The sequence below is a fragment of the Monodon monoceros genome, unplaced genomic scaffold (genome assembly GCF_005190385.1).
Source record: "Monodon monoceros isolate NGI ecotype Baffin Bay Population unplaced genomic scaffold, NGI_Narwhal_1 Super_Scaffold_10, whole genome shotgun sequence".
In the NCBI taxonomy this organism is placed as follows: Eukaryota; Metazoa; Chordata; class Mammalia; order Artiodactyla; family Monodontidae; genus Monodon; species Monodon monoceros.
The window spans coordinates 54,986,272-55,006,897 of NW_021703766.1; the positions used below are offsets into that span (position 1 = coordinate 54,986,272).

At 52.1% G+C, this 20,626-nt stretch overlaps 2 protein-coding genes across 6 annotated transcripts in view; both read right to left on the bottom strand.

Annotated features, from left to right (window-relative positions):
- The window catches only part of PPP6R1 (protein phosphatase 6 regulatory subunit 1), a 26,464-nt gene extending 23,697 nt beyond the window's left edge, over positions 1–2,767 (bottom strand). Inside the window, exon 1 of the mRNA XM_029244381.1 lies at positions 332–2,767. The gene's annotated coding sequence lies outside the window, so the exon portion shown is untranslated. The remainder of the gene's footprint in view (positions 1–331) is intronic.
- Positions 2,768–4,045: 1,278 nt separating this feature from the next.
- Positions 4,046–17,866, bottom strand: HSPBP1 (HSPA (Hsp70) binding protein 1). Of its 5 annotated transcripts, none has more exons than XM_029244851.1 (8): positions 17,841–17,866; positions 16,831–17,037; positions 14,497–14,701; positions 12,548–12,772; positions 8,922–9,077; positions 8,733–8,829; positions 8,156–8,267; positions 4,046–4,515 (listed from the first exon to the last, which is right to left on the bottom strand). In XM_029244851.1, the coding sequence occupies exons 2-8, from the start codon at positions 17,032–17,034 to the stop codon at positions 4,441–4,443; spliced, it is 1,074 nt and encodes a 357-aa protein (XP_029100684.1). In that variant the 5' UTR covers positions 17,035–17,037; positions 17,841–17,866; the 3' UTR covers positions 4,046–4,440. The 5 variants fall into 5 exon arrangements, 4 of the variants coding, with proteins under 4 accessions (XP_029100684.1, XP_029100665.1, XP_029100676.1 ...); XM_029244832.1 differs by lacking the exon at positions 17,841–17,866 and adding an exon at positions 17,597–17,657; XM_029244843.1 differs by lacking the exon at positions 17,841–17,866 and adding an exon at positions 17,597–17,623 and having other exon boundaries at positions 16,831–17,127.
- Between the last annotated feature and the right edge of the window lie 2,760 nt (positions 17,867–20,626).

Below are 20,626 nucleotides of genomic sequence, written 5' to 3' on the forward strand. Positions count from 1 at the left end.
TGGGGGGCTGAGGGGGAGAGAGACAGGAGACTAGGGGGGCTGAGGGGTAGAGACAGTAGGAGACTAGGGGGGCTGAGGGGGAGAGAGACAGGAGACTAGGGGGCCTCAGGGGGAGAGAGACAGGAGACTAGGGGGGCTGAGAGGGAGAGACTAGGCGACCTGGGGCGCTGAGAGGGACAGACCGGGGGTGGAGAGCCCCCACGAACGAGGGACAGGGTCCGAAGGAGAAGGGGTGAAGAGACTCGAGGGATACCTGGGCGGGGCACTCGGGGGAGGGGAGGGTGACTCGGGCGCTTGGACTGCGGGGAGACTCCCGGTACGGCCCGCTCACCTGCGCGGGGGGGCGGCGGCTCCTCGCACTCGGGGCTCATCGGGGCGCCCCCCCCGCCCCGCCGCCGGCGGCTCCGGCCCCTCCTCAGGGAGCCGGTATGTAGGGGCGGCGGGTGGCGGCGGGGTCTCGCCCTGGCGCCGGGGCTCGCGCAAGCGTCTCGGGCCTAGGGGGGCCCTCGCGCGCCGAGTTCCAGAGTTTCGGGGGTCAGTGCCGGCCGGGTGGAGCGGGGGTCCGGGGCCCGCAGGCGAGGTGTCTGAGGGAGGTTGGCGGGGTCACGAGGCCCACGTAGGCCCTCAGCTGGGAAGTCGCCCCGGTTTCCCCGGCCCGGCGCGCCCTGCGGAAAAGCAAGGGCCGGTCACAGAAGGCGTCCTACTCCACAGTCCGAACAGGCCGCAGTGCTGAGCAACGGCTGACGGAAGCCGAGGCCCACTTCCTCCACCGCCCCCTTCCCCACACCGGCGAGGCTCCCGGGCTTTGCAGTCGGCTTCAGGGCCTCAGACGCCCAGCTCCGTCCGCCACTATCCCACAATCCCCTGAGAACGGAGGCACGCAGGAGGCCCCGCCCTCCCGCCGCCGACTCGGTGCGCAGGTGTGCGGAGGCCACGCGCCCGAGCCCTACAGTGCGCATGCGCGCTGGGCCAGCCGCTGCGGAGCACGCCCAGCTAGAATAACTCCGCCGCAGAAGTGCTTGCGCCGATATGTGCCAACGGTCTCTTCCTAAGTAAACCCAGGCAACCCAGTGCGCAGGCCCCACTGCACACTAGGGCATCGTTTCTCTGCGACTCCGTTCCAAAGTCCACAGGAAATCCTGCTCCTGAATTTCTCTATCCCCTCGCTCCCTTTGGATATTCACTTGCTCTTCTGTCTCCTCCAATCACATTCCTGCTTCGGCTCCAGGGTCGGCTCCTGAGCAATCCATCTCGGGTTTTCTCTCCAACCCCGGCCAAGAGCTTTTTGTCCCGCCGCGATCTTTCTCGACGCCTTCCTCCTCTGTGCCTTGGGCTGACTTCAGTCCCACTTCTAGGCCTTTGCCCAGGCCGTGTCTTTACTGTTGCCAGCCGCTGCACCAAGTATCCTCTAACAACATCGACTGGAAGGGTTCTCGTAGACTTTGTGTCCATGTTCTTTAAGGTCCCATCTTGCTCTGATCCTCAGTTTCCTCAATTTTCATACCCCTCTCTTGCCATGTTACAGGCCTTCTGTAAGAATCAGCGCTGTAAGTGCGTGTAAGGAATCGGCATTTAAAATTTTTTTTAACTCGCAGATTTACCTTTTCCATTTCAGGGACATTTTCACTGAATCCTATTCTAGTTGTTTGTTCTCTATTTCAAGGATGTCAGTTATGCATTTGTGCTTAACATCTGTTAGCTTCTCTGTAATTGCTTTAATCTTTGTCATTTCTACCTGCATCTGCTGATTACCACATGTCAGTAATTTCATTTTACAGCCGTGTCTCTTCTGCTCCTTGCTATTTCCAGTGTATTTGTTGCATGTGATGTTCTTAGCTACTGCTGAGTGACAGGCAACCACAACCTATCATGCTCACAGCTTAGAGCTGCAGGTGTGAAGGTTGGTGAGGCTGGTTCTGTTCCTCATGTCTCTCGTACTCTGGGCACCAATGGACATCCCAGGGCACCATCTCATAAGAAAAGACAGAGGCGCCTCAGATCAAGCCAAACTGTGTTAGCACATTTCAAGTCTCAGGTTGCCTCACATGTGCCACCATCCATTGGTCAAAGCAAGTCACGTGGTCAAGCCCAAAGTCATGGGGCGGGCACCTACGCCCCACCCACCATGGGTGAGGAAATGTACTTCTCTCATGGAGGTGCAATGAGAGGGAGCAGATATCTGTTGAACCATCTCATTTATTAATTACCACAGTCCTCGATTTGTTTCCTTAGGTTGCCAAGCTTACCTTCTCATCTTTGAGGTCTTGTTTAAAAATGGACACAGGTTACTATTGTTATACAGCTTGAAGCATTTGTGAGGCATTTCCTTCTGTTCCTTGAATCATCTTCTACATCAGCTTCTTTTGTCGTTTGCACAGCATTTTGCTTGCTTTTTCCCCAATACGATTGCATAGTTGCCACACTGTTTTAACGCATAAGCTCAGGAACTGAGGGGCAGGGGGTTGGCCATATTAAACCACCAAATGGAACCTGAGAAGCTGACAAAGTCCATCTCCAAGAACCTGGGAAGCTGCAGGGGCTTAGGACTGAAGTTGGGTCTCCACCTTGTCAGAACTCACTGTTCTTTGCATTAGAATTGGAAGGAGCTTCTTAAAGTGTTTGGGGGGGGCTTCCCTGGCGGTGCAGTGGCTAAGAATCTGCCTGCCAATGCAGGGGACACGGGTTTGAGCCCTGGTCCGGGAAGATCCCACATGCCACAGAGCAACTAAGCCCGTGCGCCACAACTACTGAGCCCACGTGCCACAACTACTGAAGCCCACGCGCCTAGAGCCCATGCTCCGCAACAAGAGGAGCCACCGCAATGAGAAGCCCGTGCACTGCAACGAAGAGTAGCCCACACTCGCCTCAACCAGAGAAAGCCCGCGCACAGCAATGAAGACCCAACACAGTCAAAAATAAATAAATAAAATAAATAAATTTATTTTAAAAAAAGTGTTTGGTGGGAACACTCATTCCCCATTGCTCACATTTCCACATGGAGAAACTTCTATTGCTGTCTCTTTCCTTGCCTCTTCACCCCTTCCAAAGGCTGAGGAATGATTTACTGGATTGGATAGGCATCACGGCTCAGCCCTCCAGCTTCCCTCCTCTTGGAGCCAGCTTGCCCAGTGTTCTGACCTGCTGCCTGCACCCAAGGGGAAGGACTGCACTGCCTATGACCAGACAGACAACCACATCCAATGCTGGGTGAAGTGGCAGCAAGACCAATGCCGCTTTCTCGTATCTGCTCTAAAAGTGATACAGGTTATATGTTATCTCCAATTCTCGGATGCTGTAGCTACCTTTCGATTTATCCTGAATTTGGGAAGGGGAGTGAAAAAATAACCATTCCCTCCCGTACAAGTAAATTCCACAGGAGAGGAATTAGTCTGGCATTAAAAGGGTCTAGGAAACCAGGATACAGGGAGGAGGGGCACAGCTTTGGAATTGGCCCAGGACTAAATTTTGGCTATGAACTTGGCCACGGAACAACCACCCTGGGCTCAGCTTCCTTGTCTGAAATATACCACCGGTCAGGACTCTTGGTTGTAAAGGAAAGCTCCTTTGACTAAACTGAAAAGCAATTTATTAAAGGAGGCGAGGCAGTTTCCCTCTGTCCCAGCTCGCCCCCCAATCTCGGAGAAGGCTGGAGAAAAGGCTTAGCGCCTTCCTGTCGGGACAAAGCCCACGCCCAACCACGGCCTGCCCCAGGTACCCAGAGTGACCACTAGCCCTGGCGCGGGCAGTACAGCTGGACCTCCGCAACGTGCTCCCCGTTCTCCGGCCGCGGCTCGCGAGCGGGTGCACGGCGAGCCCTGATTGGCAGAGCTGAAGCCACGTGATTTCCCCCCCCCCCCCCCCGCCGCACGTCCTGCCGGGAAAGAACTTGGCTTCCGCCTTAGGCTCAGCAGCACGGGTGTATAACGTTGAGAGTCCTCAAACAGAGGAGTAGTTGCAGAGACGGTGGGGGCCAAAGAGGAGGACTATCCCACACATTCCTTCTCCAGAGAGGCCAGGAGGATGAAAGAAGACAATGGCTCTGGACTTTAGATAGCAACACTTTTATTATTCCCAGGTTCCGCCCGCTGCTGTTTCCTCCATGGCTCCCCACGTCCCCTAAGATCGTGCCCCTCCTCCCCAACCAAGGCACTCTCCAGGGGAGGTGACAAAGGTGGCAGTGAAGGAGGTGGTGGAGGAGAAACACCTTTACTGGAAGACCAGTGTGGACACAAGAAGGGGGAATGGAGTGAGAGTGCACGAGAGGTGGGGTCCAAGGAGCCAGTGCCTTTTTCAGCGCCCCTCCTGAGGGCTGAGAAGAGACGGGCTGACACGCCCCGGCACCATCAAGGCCCTGCTCTCCTTTGGGAGAGGGCCTCGTGGGTGAGGGGGAGTCAGGAGGCCTGGGGTTCCCACAAAGAGAGGGAGAGAAGCCACCGGGTTTCACCGATCCATGCTGTCGTCCGTCGGGGTGGAGAAACAGGTCTGTAGCAACTTTTCGCAGAACTCCAGCTCCTCCTGGATTGGGGTGTGAGATTGGGAGCCCTGAGTGCAGAGGCCACCCCCTGCCTTCACCAGCTTTGCCCGCAGAAACGGCTCCTCTTCCCTCCCACCCACCACCCCAGAAGCTTCCTGTCTCACCCCACTGGTCTGTCCTCACATCAGCCCCCTCCAGCTTGTCCTAACTCCCAGAAATGACCAACCTCGATTAATCCCTACTTAAAATCCCTTCCATGGATACAAACTCCAGAGACCAAGAAAGAAGCACTGATAGATTGGACCACATAAACATAAAAGGTATCTGCATAGCAGAAAGATGCCAGAAACAAAAGTGAAAGAAAAACAACAATTTGAGGTGAAAAATATTTGCAACTCATCACAAACGTCTAACATACTTAATACTTCAAGAGCTTTAATGGGGGCTTCCCTGGTGACGCAGTGGTTAAGAATCTGCCTGCCAACGCAGGGGACACGGGTTCGAGCCCTGGTCTGGGAAGATCCCGCATACCACGGAGCAACTAAGCCCGTGTGCCACAACTACTGAGACTGCGCTCTAGAGCCCGTGAGCCACAACTACTGAAGCCCGCGTGCCACAGCTACTGAAGCCTGCACGCCTAGAGCCGGTGCTCTGCAACAAGAGAAGCCACCGCAATGAGGAGCCCGCGCACTGCAACGAAGAGTAGCCCCCACTCGCCACAACTAGAGAAAGCCTGCAGGCAGCAACGAAGACCCAATGCAGCAATCAATCAATCAATCAAAATTTTTTTAAAAAATTAAGCTTTAATGAATCAGTTGCAAAACCACCACCCATTAGATAAATGGGCAAAGGATATGAATGAGTAGTTCACAAAAAAAGGAAAAAGATGCCCAACTTCACTCACGGGAGAAATGCAAACATAAACTGGACTGGAATACTGCTTTTCACCAATAAGCTTGAAGAAAGGTCAAATGGCTTGAGGAAAAGCTTGAAGAAAGATCAAATGTCTTGAGGCACCCTATCCTGGCCAGGATGTGGGAAAGTTGAGTACCCTCATGGCTGCAGTGTCGACTGGTTCAACTTCTATGGAGAACAACTTGGCAACAGCTAAGGACATGGCGCTTAAACCCTGTAACTTCATCTTTAACCTACCTTAACCCAGCCTTTCCCTTTCTAGAAATTGTTCTATAGACATACTCCTAAAGTTTCATGTGTAAAAGGTTATTCTTTTAGCAGAGTTGATAGTAGTGAAAGAGTGGAAACAAACTCCAAGAGGATAAAGCCATAGGCACCGACACGAAACACACTCGTGGATATGTTATGAAAGGGAATATGGCAAGAGCAGAATAGTGGTCAGAATAGGCTGAATTTACACAAAATGAAGAGAGGAAGAGGAAAATAATTGATATGTACATTTCCTTGTATGTGCACAGACTATCTTAGGAAGGCCACAGGAAGAACTGGGTGGATAGGAATAGGGGTAGGAGGGAGACTTTTCACTGTTTATCCTCTCATGCATCTTGAATTTTGAACCACATGACTATGGGGCCTATTCAAAAAGCACCAATGTAATTTAATTTAACTCTACACAGGGCCCACAAAAATACCTACAAAAGAGGACTGGCTAAATCATGATGTAATTACTTCAGAGAATACTATGCAATTATAATATTGAATTACACTGAAATTAAAGCACACCTCTATTTACATATCTGGAAAGAGTTCTAAGACAGACACATAGGGGAGAAAGAAGGCCATGTGAAAACAGAGGCAGAAATTGGAGTGACGGATGTATCCATAAGCCAAGGAACGTCAAGGACTGCCAGCAACTACTAGAAGCTGGAAGAGGCAAGGAAAGATTCTTCCCTAGAACCTTCAGAGGGAGCACGGTCTTGCTGACACCTTGACTTCAGACTTCTTTTCCCCAGAACTGTGAAACAATACATTTCTGTGTTAAGCCACCCAGTGTGTGGTACTCTGTTACAGCAGCTCTAGGAAACAAATGCACCACCTTACCTAAAATATCACAGCCCACCATTCTCTAACCCCTCACTGGTTTAATTTTTCCTCACTGTAGTTCTAACTTCCTCATGTCATATTATACACAACAGTATATGTTAAATTATATAGATACGTATTACACGTGTGTGTATAGATAGATATGTATCTGTAAATACGTATTTGTGTGTGCGTTTGTCTACATTTTTATCTGTTACCCCATGAGCCCCATGAGAACCAAGGCTGTATCCCTTTGCTCCAAATCTCCAGTGCTCAGGTTGGGACCTGGCACATGGGTGACCTGCCCCTGATGGAAAAATGAAGGTTTCCACAGCTGTATACATATGTAAAACTTCTCACATTGCACACTTTCAATATAGGTAAATTATACCTCAATAAAGCTGTTAAAATTTGTTTTGAAAACAAAAAAAAAGGCATGTTGGCCGGTTCACACGAGGCTTCCCTCACCAGGTTGGTCTCATGGTCTGGTACCAGGATCTGGCACACCAGAGGCTCAGGGAACAAACACATGGATGCATCAAGCAAGGATGGCTAAAACCACAGGCCGGACGAGGGCCGGGGCTTCCCCTGCCCCCCATGGGCACAAATCTCCACAGGTTCTCGTGATGAGGTCAGGGGGCGAGCCCCTGGGGGCGGGCACTGTGCCTCTCCCAGTCACCCCCGCTCCTCACACCCAGTGCCCAGCACCCTTCTGCAAACACCTGATGGTGTCCACAGAGGAATGATCTCAGCACAATGGAAGTCCCAAGAAGCTGGCACGTTTGCTGTGTCCAGCTTTGCTGAAGCACCAGCGTCTGGTCGGTACTATAACGGTTGGATAAATTACTTAAGTAAAGTTAACTAAATCACTTAATCCTTTAAATAATTAAATAACTACTGAATATGTAATTAGTTGTTCTTTATCACTTATTTGTTACTTATCTATTTAAATACCTGAGTTGTTACTTATCACTTGTTACTCAATATCTATATAATTAATATCTAATGAGTTGTTATCACTTATTTGTTACTTATCTATTTAACTATTTAGTGAGTTATTTATTGCTTGTTATTTATCACTTGTTACCCTTTATCTAATTAAATAGCTAATGAGTTGTTATTTATCACATATTAGTTACTTACCTATTTAATCAAATATTTAATTTGTTGCTATTTATCATTTACTTATTTATCAATCTAAAAATACTTAAATATTTGAATGATATGATGTAAACAACAATATTAAATAATTTGGATAATAATTAGATGAGTTTGGGGGAATTCCCTGGCGGTCCAGTGGTTAGGACTCAATGCTTCCACTGCAGGGGTTACAGGTTCTATCCCCACTTGGGGAACTAAGATCCCGCAAGCTGTGAGTCATGGCCAAAAAAAAAAAAAAAAAAAAAATTAAATGAATTCGTTAACTCTTTAACTCTCGAAACCCCAGCTTCTGGTTCTCCTTGCAATCCCCCTGGTGTTAACACAGCACGAGTCACATGGGGGGGGGGGCAATAAATGTTTGCTGAATGATGACTAGAGAAACACATGAATTGCAAAGAGGATGTAAACAAAAGCGTGGGCGAAGAGACCACAGAGACCCAGAAGGCAGGCACCAGGCTGGCCCCTCCCACAAAACGGCTGGGTCCCCTGGGCCAGCGCCCCCGCCCCTCCCATCAGCAGTACCTGGTACTCCTCGTGCTGCTGCAGCAGCTGGCACCGGTGCCGCAGAAGCTCCTCCAGGCCCAGCTCGGGCTCCCGGCACTCCCGCACACCCTGGGGGAAGTCCGTCACCAAGCTGCGGGGACAGGAGAGCAGCCCTTGGGACCTCGCTCTGCACAGCACCCTGAACCACGGGAGCCTCGGCAAGCTGCTCCCCCACACTGGGCCTCAGTTTCCCCACCTGCAACGTGGACTTGACTCCTGTCCCCGCCCCAGCCCAGGGACTTCGATGAGACTTGTACAAAACAGGGCACTCAGCACAGTGCCCGGCCTGGAGCCGACTCCACATGTGAGAGCTGCTGCCTGCTTGTCCAGCTGCTCCATCGTGTTTTAAGACTCTAACCTGCTTGTGCTTCGTGCGGGGGATGGGGGAGTATGAGTGTAAGAAAGACTCTCCCCCTCCTCCCCAGGCTGCTGCGGCAGCCCCCAAGGTGAGGAAACTGAGGCTCAGGGAGGGCCAGCGCCGTGGTTCCTGCTCCCCTCTGACCCTAAACCCTTTAGCCCCCACGGGGGGGGGCGGTCCTTTTGGGCCCCAGCGCACCTGCACAGGGCTCCAAGCACGTGCTCATGGAAGGGGCTGTGTTCTGTTCGGACGAGGGCCACCAGCTGCTGGACCATGCCCATGGAGCACAGGGTCCCTGCGGAAGGGCCACGGGGTCAGAGGGGCAGTCCCTTCCCCCGTGCACTCCCCGCCAGGCACCATCCCAGCTCCCTGCCCTGGCCACCCCACCTTTGTGTTCAGGGTGGCCCACCAGCAGGTTCTGCAGCAGGAACGCTGACTTGACCTTGAGCTTTTGCACCTGCTGCTGCATGGCCCGCATCAACACAGAGAAGCCGTCCAGGCGGAGGAACTGCAGCAGCCCAGCCTCCTGCTCCCGGACCAGGCCTGGGGAGGGGGGAAGGCGGGGCCTTGAGGTGACAGTCACCACTGCCACCATTATCGTCCCCATTATCTCACCATCACCACCATCATTACTGTCATCACCCACCATCATCACTACCAATATCATCACCACTACCATCACCACCATCAACACCACCCTCATCACCATCGAGACCATCACCCTCATCACCATCGAGACCATCACCCTCATCACCATCACCATCACCAATATCGTCATCAGCATCATCACCATCCTCATCACCGTCGATTTCTATGGGTCCGCGCTTCACAAGCATTACCTTTAAGTACTTTTAATTTAGGGGCTTCCCTGGTGGTGCAGTGGTTAAGAATCCGTCTGCCAACGCAGGGGACACGGGTTCGAGCCCTGGTCCAGGAAGATCCCACATGCCACGGAGCAACTAAGCCCCGGCACCACAACTACTGAGCCTGCGCTCTAGAGCCCGCAACACAACTACTGAGCCTGTGTGCCACAACTACTGAAGCCCGCGCGCCTAGAGCCCGTGCTCCACAACAAGAGAAGCCCGCGCACCGCAACGAAGAGTAGCCCCCGCTCGTCGCAACTAGAGAAAGCCCGCGTGCAGCAACGAAGACCCAAGGCAGCCAAAATTAAATAAATAAATAAATTTTTTAAAAAAAAGAGCAGAGTACTTTAAAAAAATATATTTTTAATTGAGATATAATTCCACAGTCTGTACAATTTACCTTTTTAAAGTATACAATTCAGTGGTTTTTAGTATATTCACAAGGTTGGCTTACCAGAACTATCTAACTCCAGCATATTTTCATCACTCCCAAAAGAAGCCCCATACCTGTTAGCAGTCCCTCCCCCCAACTGGCAACCACTAATCCGCTTTCCACATCTATGAATTTGCCTCTTCCGGACATTTCATATAAATGGAATCAAACACTATGTGGTCTTCTGTGGTTGGCTTCTTTCACTCAGCATGTTTTCTAGGCTCGTCCAGGTTACAGCATGAATCAATATTTCATTCCTTTTAATGGTTGAATAGTATCCCATTGTATGAATAAGCCACGTTTTTTTAATCCATCCATCCATTGATGGGAACATTACCTCTTTTTAATCCTCAAAACCACCCTAGGAGGTGAGTGCTCTAGGAATCCCATTTTACTGAAGAGGAAACTAAGACCCAGAGAGCCAGACTACTTCGTGAGGGTGACAGGCACCCTGGAAGGCCTCCAAGTATGACAGAACCAGCCTGAGGGGTGCACCTCCAAGGAGGCGCCGACTTGGGCAGGGTCTAGGCCAGGATAGATGGGAGCCCCCAGAAACCCGTGGCCAGTAAATCCCTGACATGTGGCAAGTGCCACTGAGGACCTGAGTTGTTAACCTCATTTGAGTTTAATTTATTTCAGTTTAGGGTAAAAAAGTGAAGCAGTGGTACAGCATGTTCCCATTAAGCACAACTTCGTCCCCTCACTACAACTACACTCCACACTGACCGCTAAAAATACAGCCTGAGGTGAGATGTGCTTTATATGTAGGATGTACACTGGGTTTCAAAGATGTAGAGTGAAAAAAAAAGATGTAAAATATCTCATTAATACTCCACATAATGATGGGCTGAAATGATAATAATTTGGATATATGGGGTTAGATAAAACATTACTCAATTTAAAAAATAAAAAAAAGGACAGGCGGATGGTGAGGGGAAGACATGACAACCCTCCACGTCCGCTCTGCCTTCATGACGGATCCAGGAGCAACCACTTCCCTTCACTCCAGGGCTTCTCCACTGGGCACAGCTGACATGCGGGTACAGGCCATTCTGTGTCGTGGGGGCTGCCCTGTGCACTGGAGGGTGTTGAGCGGCAGCCCTGGCCTGAGCCCACTAGATGCCAGTGGCCTGGAGATGCATCTCCCTGGGGGTGCCCCCACCCACCTCCTCTGCCGCTCTCACACACTCCTCCACCTGACCTTCTCTTGGTCTGAGGCCAGAGGGTGAACCTCTGTGAGCCTCCATGCACCGGGCCGCAGGAGCAGTCAGGAGACCGACCAAGCAAAGGGCTCGTAGCACCAGGGCTGGCCTGTCCTAAGCACTTTCCAAATGGTAGCTGCCACACGATGGCATACCCTGCAGCCATGCCTACCCCCCAAAAAAAGAAGACAGATGCCACTGAATTGTACACTTGAAAATAGTTATGTGAATTTTACATCAATTTTTAAAAATATAAAAGGCCTTGGGCTTCCCTGGTGGTGCAGTGGTTAAGAATCCACCTGCCAATGCAGGAGACATGGGTTCGAGCTCTGGTCCGGGAAGATCCCACATGCTGCGGAGCAACTAAGTCCGTGCGCCACAGCTACTGAGCCTGCACCCTAGAGCCTGCGAGCCACATCTACTGAAGCCTGAGCGCCTAGAGCCTGTGCTCTGCAACAAGAGAGGCCACCACAATGAGAAGTCTGCACACCGCAAGGAAGAGTAGCCCCCGCTCGCTGCAACTAGAGGAAGCCCGTGCACAGCAACAAAGACCCAACGCAGCCAAAAATAAAAATAAATAAATAAAAATAAAAGGCCTCAGCCGTAAGAAAAAAATGAAATTTTGTCATTTGCAACAACATGGATGGACTTGGAGGTATTACGCTCAGTGAAATAAGTCAGAGAGAGAAAGACAAATATGGTATGTTATCACTTATATGTGGAATCTAAAAAATAAAACAAACTACTGAGGGACTTCGCTGGTGGTGCAGTGGTTAAGACTCCACACTCCCCATTCAGGGGGCCCGGGTTCGATCCCTGGTCAGGGAACTAGATCCCACACGCATGCTGCAACTAAGAGTTTGCATGCCACAACTAAGAAGGCTGCCTGCCACAACTAAGACCCGGCACAACCAACCAAATAAATAAAATATTTTTTAAAAAATAAAATAAAACAAACTATTGAATATAATAAAAAAGAAGCAGACTCACAGATGTAGAGAACAAACTAGTGGTTACCAGTGATGAGAGGGAAGCGGGGAGGCACAAGACAGGGGTGGGTTTTAAGAGGTACCAAAAAAGAGGAAAAAAAAAAAGATAAAGGGCATTGAATTGATAGTTCCTGTAGCTCCTGCCTGGCATCCTGGATTGCATTCTCTGGGAGAAGCTGACTGCCCAGCTTGAGCTGTGATGACACTCAAGCAGCCCCCGAGAGGACCCCGCCCATGACAAGGAGTGATCGGGGCCCCAAATGTCCACAGTGCCAAGACTGAGAGCCCTGAGGGGCCTAAAAGCACTCAAGCTGGGCCTCGTCCCGTGTTGTGAGGCTCTGGCTCTCTGACCAGCGGCAGGTGTGGCAAGCTCACTGCTCTGTTCCCAGCACCCAGCAGAGCCCCGGCAGGTACTGGGGATAAACGAACACACAAGGCCCCTCTCTCTCTGCCCCAAAGCAGATCCGGAAGCTGGCACCAGCCCTAGGGACCCGAGCCCCTCCCCGGCAGCCCCCGGGACACTCACAGGAGATGGCGAAGAGGGCCTTGACGCGCACAGCATCGCAGGGGTCCCGATCCAGCAGGCGCAGCAGCTTGCGCAGTGCGCCAAGGCCCAGCACCTGCTCCTGGATGGCTGCCACGTTCTGGCTGCACGTGCCGATGAGCTGCGCCGCCCGCCACCGCAGCCCCGCAGGCCCCGCCTCCAGGTAGCGGCCCACCAGCAGGTGCATGCCGGACAGCTGGCAGAAGTCTGTGTAGAGAGAGGGGAGCAGACAGGCCAGGTGTGATGAGCTGAGCTCTGTCCCCACAGATTTACACTGAAGCCCTAACCCCCAAGGCCTCAAAATATGTCTCTATCTGGAGACAGGGCTTTAAAGAGGTGATTAAAGTGAAACGGTGTCATGGGATGGGGCCCTAATCCAATATGACTGGGGCCCTTATAAAAAAGAGGAGATTAGGACACAGACATGCACAGAGGGATGACCACATGAGGACAGAGCAAGAAGGCCCCCATATACAAGCCAAGGACAGGGGCCTCAGAAGAAATCAACCCTCAGACTTCGAGCCTCCAGAACTGTGAGAGAAGAGCCTTCTGTTGTTTAAGTCCCCAGTCTGTGGTGCTTTGTTACGGCAGCCCAACTGGACAAATACACCAGGTGAGGCTGAGGGGAGCCTGCCCCCAAGGGCAGGCTCTCCCCAAGCACCCAACTGGGGGTCTGTCCAAGGCCAGTGTGTCTCAACAATGTCAGCATTTGGAGGGTCAGGGTCCCAGGCTCCAGCCCACTAAATGCCAGTTCTGACCCCCAGTCTTTGTGACAATCAGAACATCCCCTGTGGGAGAACACACCACACCAGACGTCCGCAAACTATAGCCTACCACCTGTTTTCTGTATTGGTGAGCTTGGTGGTTCTTCAAAAAGTTAAATACAGAGTTGCCCTGTGACAACTCTTACATATATATCTAAAAGCATCGAAAGCAAAAACTTGAACATATGCTTGTACACCAGTGTCCACAGCAGCATTATTTACTGTAACCAAAGGGGGAAGTGACCCAAATGCCCGTCAACTGATGAACGAATAAACAACATGTAGCCCATCCACACACTGGCGTCTCAGTCAGCCACAAAAAGTAATAAAGTTCTGATACAGCTAAGACATGGAAGAACCTTGAAAACACCTTCAGTGAAGGAATCCAGTCACAAAGGGTGACATATTCTACTATTCCATGTACCTAAAATGTCCAGAACAGACAAATCCCCACCATCAACGACCACACCACACCCCTCCAAGTGGAAGTGACCACTCATCCTTCTATGGGCTTCTCAGCATTTAGAATAAAACCCACAGCACCAGCCTTGGCCCGTGAGCCCCTGTATGCCCAGCATCACTTCCTAGACCTCGCCCCTCACTCACTCTGCTCTGCTGGCTTCACTGCTGTTCCCACACAGGCCAGGCAGGTTCCCACCTCAGGGCCTTTGCACTGGTCATTCCCTCTACCTGGAATGCTTTTTCCAGAGCTAATTCCATGACTCACGCCCTCACTTCAGGTCTCTGATCAAATGCCACTCCTCGGGGAGGCCTTCTCTGACTACCCCATCCAGGACCACCTCCTGTCTCTTACTCTAGGGAGTGGCAATGGACTCCCAGCCCACTAGGGTGAAATGGTCAGTCTCAGAGAGCATCAGGGAGGTGGTGGACTGAACCTGGCGCCATCACTGCTCCTGATGGCAAGCAGACCAAGCATGGAGGGACAGGGCAGTCTCACCTGGGGCCTGAGTCAGAGCCGGAATGGAGGGGTAAGGCTGGGAGGCTGGGAGGAGGCTGGTTGTGTGGTCCCTGAGACAAAGGACAAGGGCTGGGCTGCAGCAGGACCCAGGGCTTAGGAGGAGGAGGCAAGAGACAGAAGGGAGACCAGAAGGCAGAAGGGACAGGACCCTGGAGGCTGGGGGCAGGCTGGAGCGGGCCTGGCTGTACCTGCGGCGTTGTCCATGTTCTCGCACAGGTCGGCCAGCAGCTCCAGGGCCCCCTCGCGCTCTTGCTGGTCAGCAGCCAGTTCAGCCTCACCAGCTGAGGGGGTTGTGGGCTGGGACAGCACTCGGAGGCAGTTCTTCATCTGCTCCACCTCTTCCCGCTGGCCCCGGAAGGCAGCCGACATGGCCTCCTGCAGCCACTGGCGCCTCTGGGGGTTGAGGCGGAGCGGGAGGGTGGGGGAAAGAAGCAAACCTCATCAATAATCAACTCAGGAATAACAGTCATTAATAATAACAGCCAACATCTGAGAGTTGAGTGTCCTTCAGTCAACACGTACCTACCGGGCACCTTCTCTACTGACAGACTCGTTTCTAGACGCTAGATCTATGGACTGGCTGTGGGGCGTGAGAAGAAAAAGAGGGGTCAGGGACACCTAGGTTTTTGTCCTGAACAACTAGAAGGAGATGGGGAAGACTGCAAGAGAAGCAGCAGTGGAGTGAGAGGAGTAGAGATTAGAGCTCTTTTTTTTTTTTTTTTTTGCGGTACGCGGGCCTCTCACTGTTGTGGCCTCTCCCGTTGCGGAGCACAGGCTCCGGACGCGCAGACTCAGCGGCCATGGCTCACGGGCCCGGCTGCTCCGCAGCATGTGGGATCTTCCCGGACCGGGGCACGAACCCGCGTCCCCTGCATCGGCAGGCGGACTCTCAACCACTGCGCCACCAGGGAAGCCCTAGAGCTCATTTCTGAACTTGTTAAGTTTTAGGGGTCCATGGCACACCCAAGGCCAGATATTGAGTACGCTGCCTGAAGTTCAGGGAGGAGGTCCAGCCTTGATCTCAACCTCAAGGATTTCTCAACCTCGACTCTGCTGACACTTTGAGCTGGAGTGTTCTGCCGTGGGGGTCGTCCTGTGCACTGTAGGGTGTTGAGCAGCATCCCTGGCCTCCACCCACCAGATGCCAACAGCACTGCCCCCACCTCCCACCCCCCCGACCCCACCATGGTTAAAACTGCCCCCCCAGAAGAGCACCACTGGCCTAGAGATATAAATTTAAGAATCATCAGGGCATCCCTGGTGGCGCAGTGGTTGAGAGTCCGCCTGCCAATGCAGGGGACATGGGTTCTTGCCCTGGTCCGGCAAGATCCCACATGCCGCGGAGTGGCTGGGCCTGTGAGCCATGGCCGCTAAGCCTGCGCGTCCAGAGCCTGTGCTCCGCAACGGGAGAGGCCACAGCAGTGAGAGGCCCGCGTACTGCATAAAAAAAATTTTTTTTAATAAAAAAAATTAAAAGAATCATCGGAGGAAAACGTCAACGTGAGATCACACAGGAAGTGAGGGTAGAAGAGAGAGTCCTGGTGTGCTCCATGGTTAAGAGGCTGGGGAATGAGGATGAACCAACAGAGAAGATGGGGAAGAAGAGCCAGTGAGTGGGATGAAAAGCAGAAAAGCATGTTGTTCCAGATGCCAAATGAAGAAAGAACTCAAGGGGAGGGGGTAGTAATCAAATGCTACTAGTAAGTCAAATAAGATAAGCACTGAAAACTGGCCGCTGGTTTTTTGGTTTTTGGCCAGGCTCCGTGGTCACTGTCCTGGATAAATTTGGGCAAGATGTTAATCTTTCTGTACCTGTTGCCTGCCTCATGGTCCCAGAGGTTCAATGACATCATGGATGTAACCGAATTAGCACCATATTTTGTATACTGTAATTGTCATCGCCAACTAAACATCATGTATAACAAATATTGCTATTAATCTCCGAAACAACCTTCCATGGTTAAGGATTACTGTTATTCCCACTTCACAGATGAGAAAATGGAGGCACGGAAAAGTGCGACTTGCCCAAGGTCACATAGTCAGCCATCCACAAAGCCTTAAGTCAAATCTAAGCGGTCTGTCCACAGAGCCTGTGTTCTTAATGAGAATATCCTGCTGCCTTCAGGAGCACGACCTATGTGTCAGGTTCTGTGTTGAGCCCTACTTCAACTGGAACCTCAGAACTACCCTGTGAAGTACCACTGTTATTCTTATCATCAACATCAACTTGCAACTAAAGAACTCGACGCTCAGAAACATGAAGTGATATACCCAAGGTCACACAGCTGTATGATGCTGAATCCACGGCTGTCTGGCTCTGGAGAGCCCTTGCTTTTTCTTTTTAGCATAAGACTCTCTGTCTCCCAGCACAGTGCAGGGATCCAGGGATCTGACCGTCAGTCTACAATAACCCTATCGAGCACAAATACAGTCTACTATGCCTTCACAGCGGGACTCCCGCCCCTCCCCAGATATCTGTCCCCACGTCCCTCACCCCAGTTTCTCGGGTCCCCACCCTTTACCTCCTCACTCATGGGTTCTGGAGGGAGGTCTGGCTCTTCAGAGCCCGCCGTGATGGCCATCTGCAGCAGACCTTGGAGGTTTCGCGGTGGCGGGGGATTGCCGGAGCCGCCCGCGGAGGAGCCGCTGCCCCCTGACGAGCAACCCTGGGAGGCTGGGGGCAGCGCCAGGGGAAGGCGACTGCTCCCGGAGCCTTGGTTCGCCATGGGCTGTTTGCAAAGAAGGGAAGAATGTGTTGGGGTAGGGGATGGTCCCCGCTGAGGTAGCTCTGGCGTCCTGGCGGGTCGATTCCTGGGGGTCTGCTGATAAGGTGGCGTTTTAGGGAAGCTCCGCGGCCCCGCATGACCCCAAACCACTCTGCCCACACCCCCTTTAACCACAGCCCTCTTTTCTTCTCTCATACCAACCGGACCCTTCCCCAAAGTCACAAGTCCCTCCTTCCTCCCTAGCAACAGGCCCCACCTACTCTCCCTAGCAACCCCCTCCTCCATTTCCACTGCAGTCCTTTCCGTCTCTTAGCAACCTCACTGCCCAGCCTTCAGAGCAACAAGCCCTCCCTGTGGTCTTCTTAGCAACAAGTCTCCTCCCTCCTCTCCGAAGAGGGGAGCCTGAGCGGGGCGGACCTCACCTTCCCGGGCCTCGTGTCGCCGCCGCTACTAAAGACAAACCCGCCCGCACCTGACTCTGCTGGGCGCCGCCATATTGACCGGAAATACTCACGGTCTCGCCCGGAATTTCCCCGCGCAGCCACCCAACTAAGGGCCGTACCTGGGCGTGAGGCTACTTCTCCCGGTTCTTAAGTCCTTCCCACCTGGCGGGATACTTCGCTCGGCCTGGCCCCTCACCTAGGCCACGCCCCCCGCGCGCACGCTCTGGTGTAAGCCCCGCCCCCTGCCCGGGTCCCGCCCCTAATGAGCCCCTCCTCCTCATTGCAAGCTCCACCCTGCCCTAGTGTAGGCCCCGCTCCCCGGTCTGGCTCCGCCTTGGCTAGACCCCTTCCACACCCACGCACCCTGTCCCAGTTCTAAACTCTGCCCCTCGCCGCCACTTAAGGCTCCGCCCCTGTTCTAGGCCTTTCGCCCTCTCCCAGCTAAACCCCGCCCCCGTGCCCGTGCACCCGCCGCTCCCCGTTAAGCCCCGCCCTCTTCCTGGCCCCGCCCCACCCCGTGGCTGCCTGTAGCGAGGGTCCCCTCACCCTCGGGGCGTTTTCCCCTGCACCTGGGCCCCGATTTCGTATTTTACTAGAGCCCTGGGTTCTCAACACTAATACCTGACCCAGGCAGAGTTTGGCCTGTCCCACCGCCTTCTTGGCCTCAATTTCCTCTTTCGTCATAGCAGGCTGCCCGTTACCCCCACCTGCAGCACCTGTGCGGACCTCTCTTATCCTCCAGCGTCTCCCTCGTGGAATCTTCCCTGAGTCCTGCGAGGTGCAAAGGAGGTGATTCTTGAATCCTGGAAGTAAAATGCCCGGGCAAGGTGGTTTAGGCGGCTCGAGGCCTCCCTGCACCAGATTTGGGGCTCAGGTCCGGGAATGTGCCTGGTCTTTGGAGGTGTTTGCTTTGGGCTGGGCTTAGAGAAATCCTAGTTCTCTCTTCCATAAGAGGCCCTCCCACTCCAGGAAAAGGTTGTACTCAACTTTGGTGGAGCCCACAAGTCGCAGATATATTGAGCACACTGCTCGGTCTGGGATGTGCCGGGTGATCTTTTGGACAGAGATGGGAAGACCAAACATATAAGCCGTGTGTGTGTGTGTGTGTGTGTGTGTGTGTGTGTGTGTGTGTGTAGCACTGAGGAGGATAGCTATCAGGCGTCTGGGCCCCTGGGTACCCTATTGTATCCATTTCCTGTCTCTGCTGTTAACAAATTACCAAAAACTTAAAACAACACAGATTTATAACCTTACAGTTCAGAAGCCCGGAATGGGTCTCACTGAGTTAAAATAGTTAAACTCAAGGTGTCAGCACGGTTGTGTTTCTTCTGGAGGCTCCAGGGGAGAATGTTTCCTGGCCTTTTCCAGCATCTAGAGGCTGCCCACTTTCTTTGGATTGTGGCTGCATCATTTTGGCTACTGTTTCTTTCCGTATCCCATCTCCTCCTCTGACTCTGATCCTCATGCCTCTCCCTCATAAGGGAGATTTAGGGCCCACCCAAATGACCCAGGACAACCTCCCCACCTAAGATTTTCAGTTCAATCACATCTGCAAAGTCCATTTTGCCATGTAGGTGACATATTCACAGGTTCTGAGAATTAGGATGTGGACATCTTTGGGGGCCCGTTGTTCAGCCTAATATACCTATGTACACGTATGTACAAGTCCATCTATCTGTAATACTGTTTACATATATTATTATACATAATGCCATATAATATATATGTACATATAACATGTAACTGTATATAACATTACAAATATGAACATATGTTTAATATAATGGTAGCCTAGATGAAAATTCCTCAGGTACTCTCTAAAAGACATAGCTTTGGGCTTCCCTGGTGGCGCAGTGGTTGAGGGTCCGCCTGCCAATGCAGGGGACATGGGTTCGTGTCCCGGTCCGGGAAGATCCCACATGCCGCAGAGCAGCTGGGCCCATGAGCCATGGCCGCTGAGCCTGCGTGTCCAGAGCCTGTGCTCTGCAGCGGGAGAGGCCACAACAGTGAGAGGCCTGCGTACTGCAAAAAAAAAAAAAAAGACATAGCTTTTACAATGACCTGTAAGAAGGATGATCATATAATTTTCCATCCACAGCAAGACACTTGAGAGTGAAAACGGACCCTATTAATAATTACAGAATAATAGACATAAACCAGGACATGTGGTCACCCTCCTTTTTTTTTTTTTGTGGCCACGCGGCTTACAGGATCTTAGTTCCCTGACCAGGGATCGAACCCAGTCCCCAGCAGTGAAAGTGCCGAGTTCTAACCACTGAACCACCAGGGAATTCCCTGGTCACCCTGCATCTAAGGTCCTATTTGATCTGCTTCCTCACCTCATTTCCTCTCACTGTTCCCCTCCAGCTACACTGGCTCCTTCAATCTTCCCATAACACACCGGGCACACTCCTGCCACAGGGCCTTTGCACTGCTGTTTCCTCTGCCTGGAAGGCTCCTGGCACTTTATCTACATGGCTCTGACCCTCATTTTTCTTCAGTGTCCCTTCACTGAGGAGGCCTTTCTTGGCACGGTAGTGAAAACCATATAAAGGGACTTCCCTGGTGGTCTTGTGGGTAAGACTCCATGCTCCCAATGCAGGGGGCCCAGGTTCAATCCCTGGTCGGGAAACAAGATTCTGCATGCATGCTGCAACTGAGTCCGCATGCATGCCAGAACTAAGAGTCCACATGCCGCAACAAAGATCCCGCGTGCCGCAACTAAGACCCAGCACAACCTAAATAAATAAATAAATATTTTTTTTAAAAAATCATACAGAAAATTACTCAACAAACATTTCCTGTCCCCATTCCTCCTTTAGTTTCCACTTCATCACTGATCACGACTCTGTAACATACCATATATTTTGTGCTTTTTTTGTTTTGTTTTCTTTGTTTTGTTTTTTGGCTGTGAGGCTTGTGGGATCCTACTTCCCCTAACAGGGATCGAACCTGTGCCCCCTGCAGTGGAAGCACGGAGTCCTAACCACTGGACCACCAGGGACTTCCCAATATACCATATATTTTGATTATCTTGTTTATCTCTGGTCTCATCCACTGCAGTGAGAGCTCCATAGGACAGGGATCTTTGTTGATTTGGTTCCCTGCTGTACCCTCAACACTGGGAACAGTATCTGGCTTAGATTTGG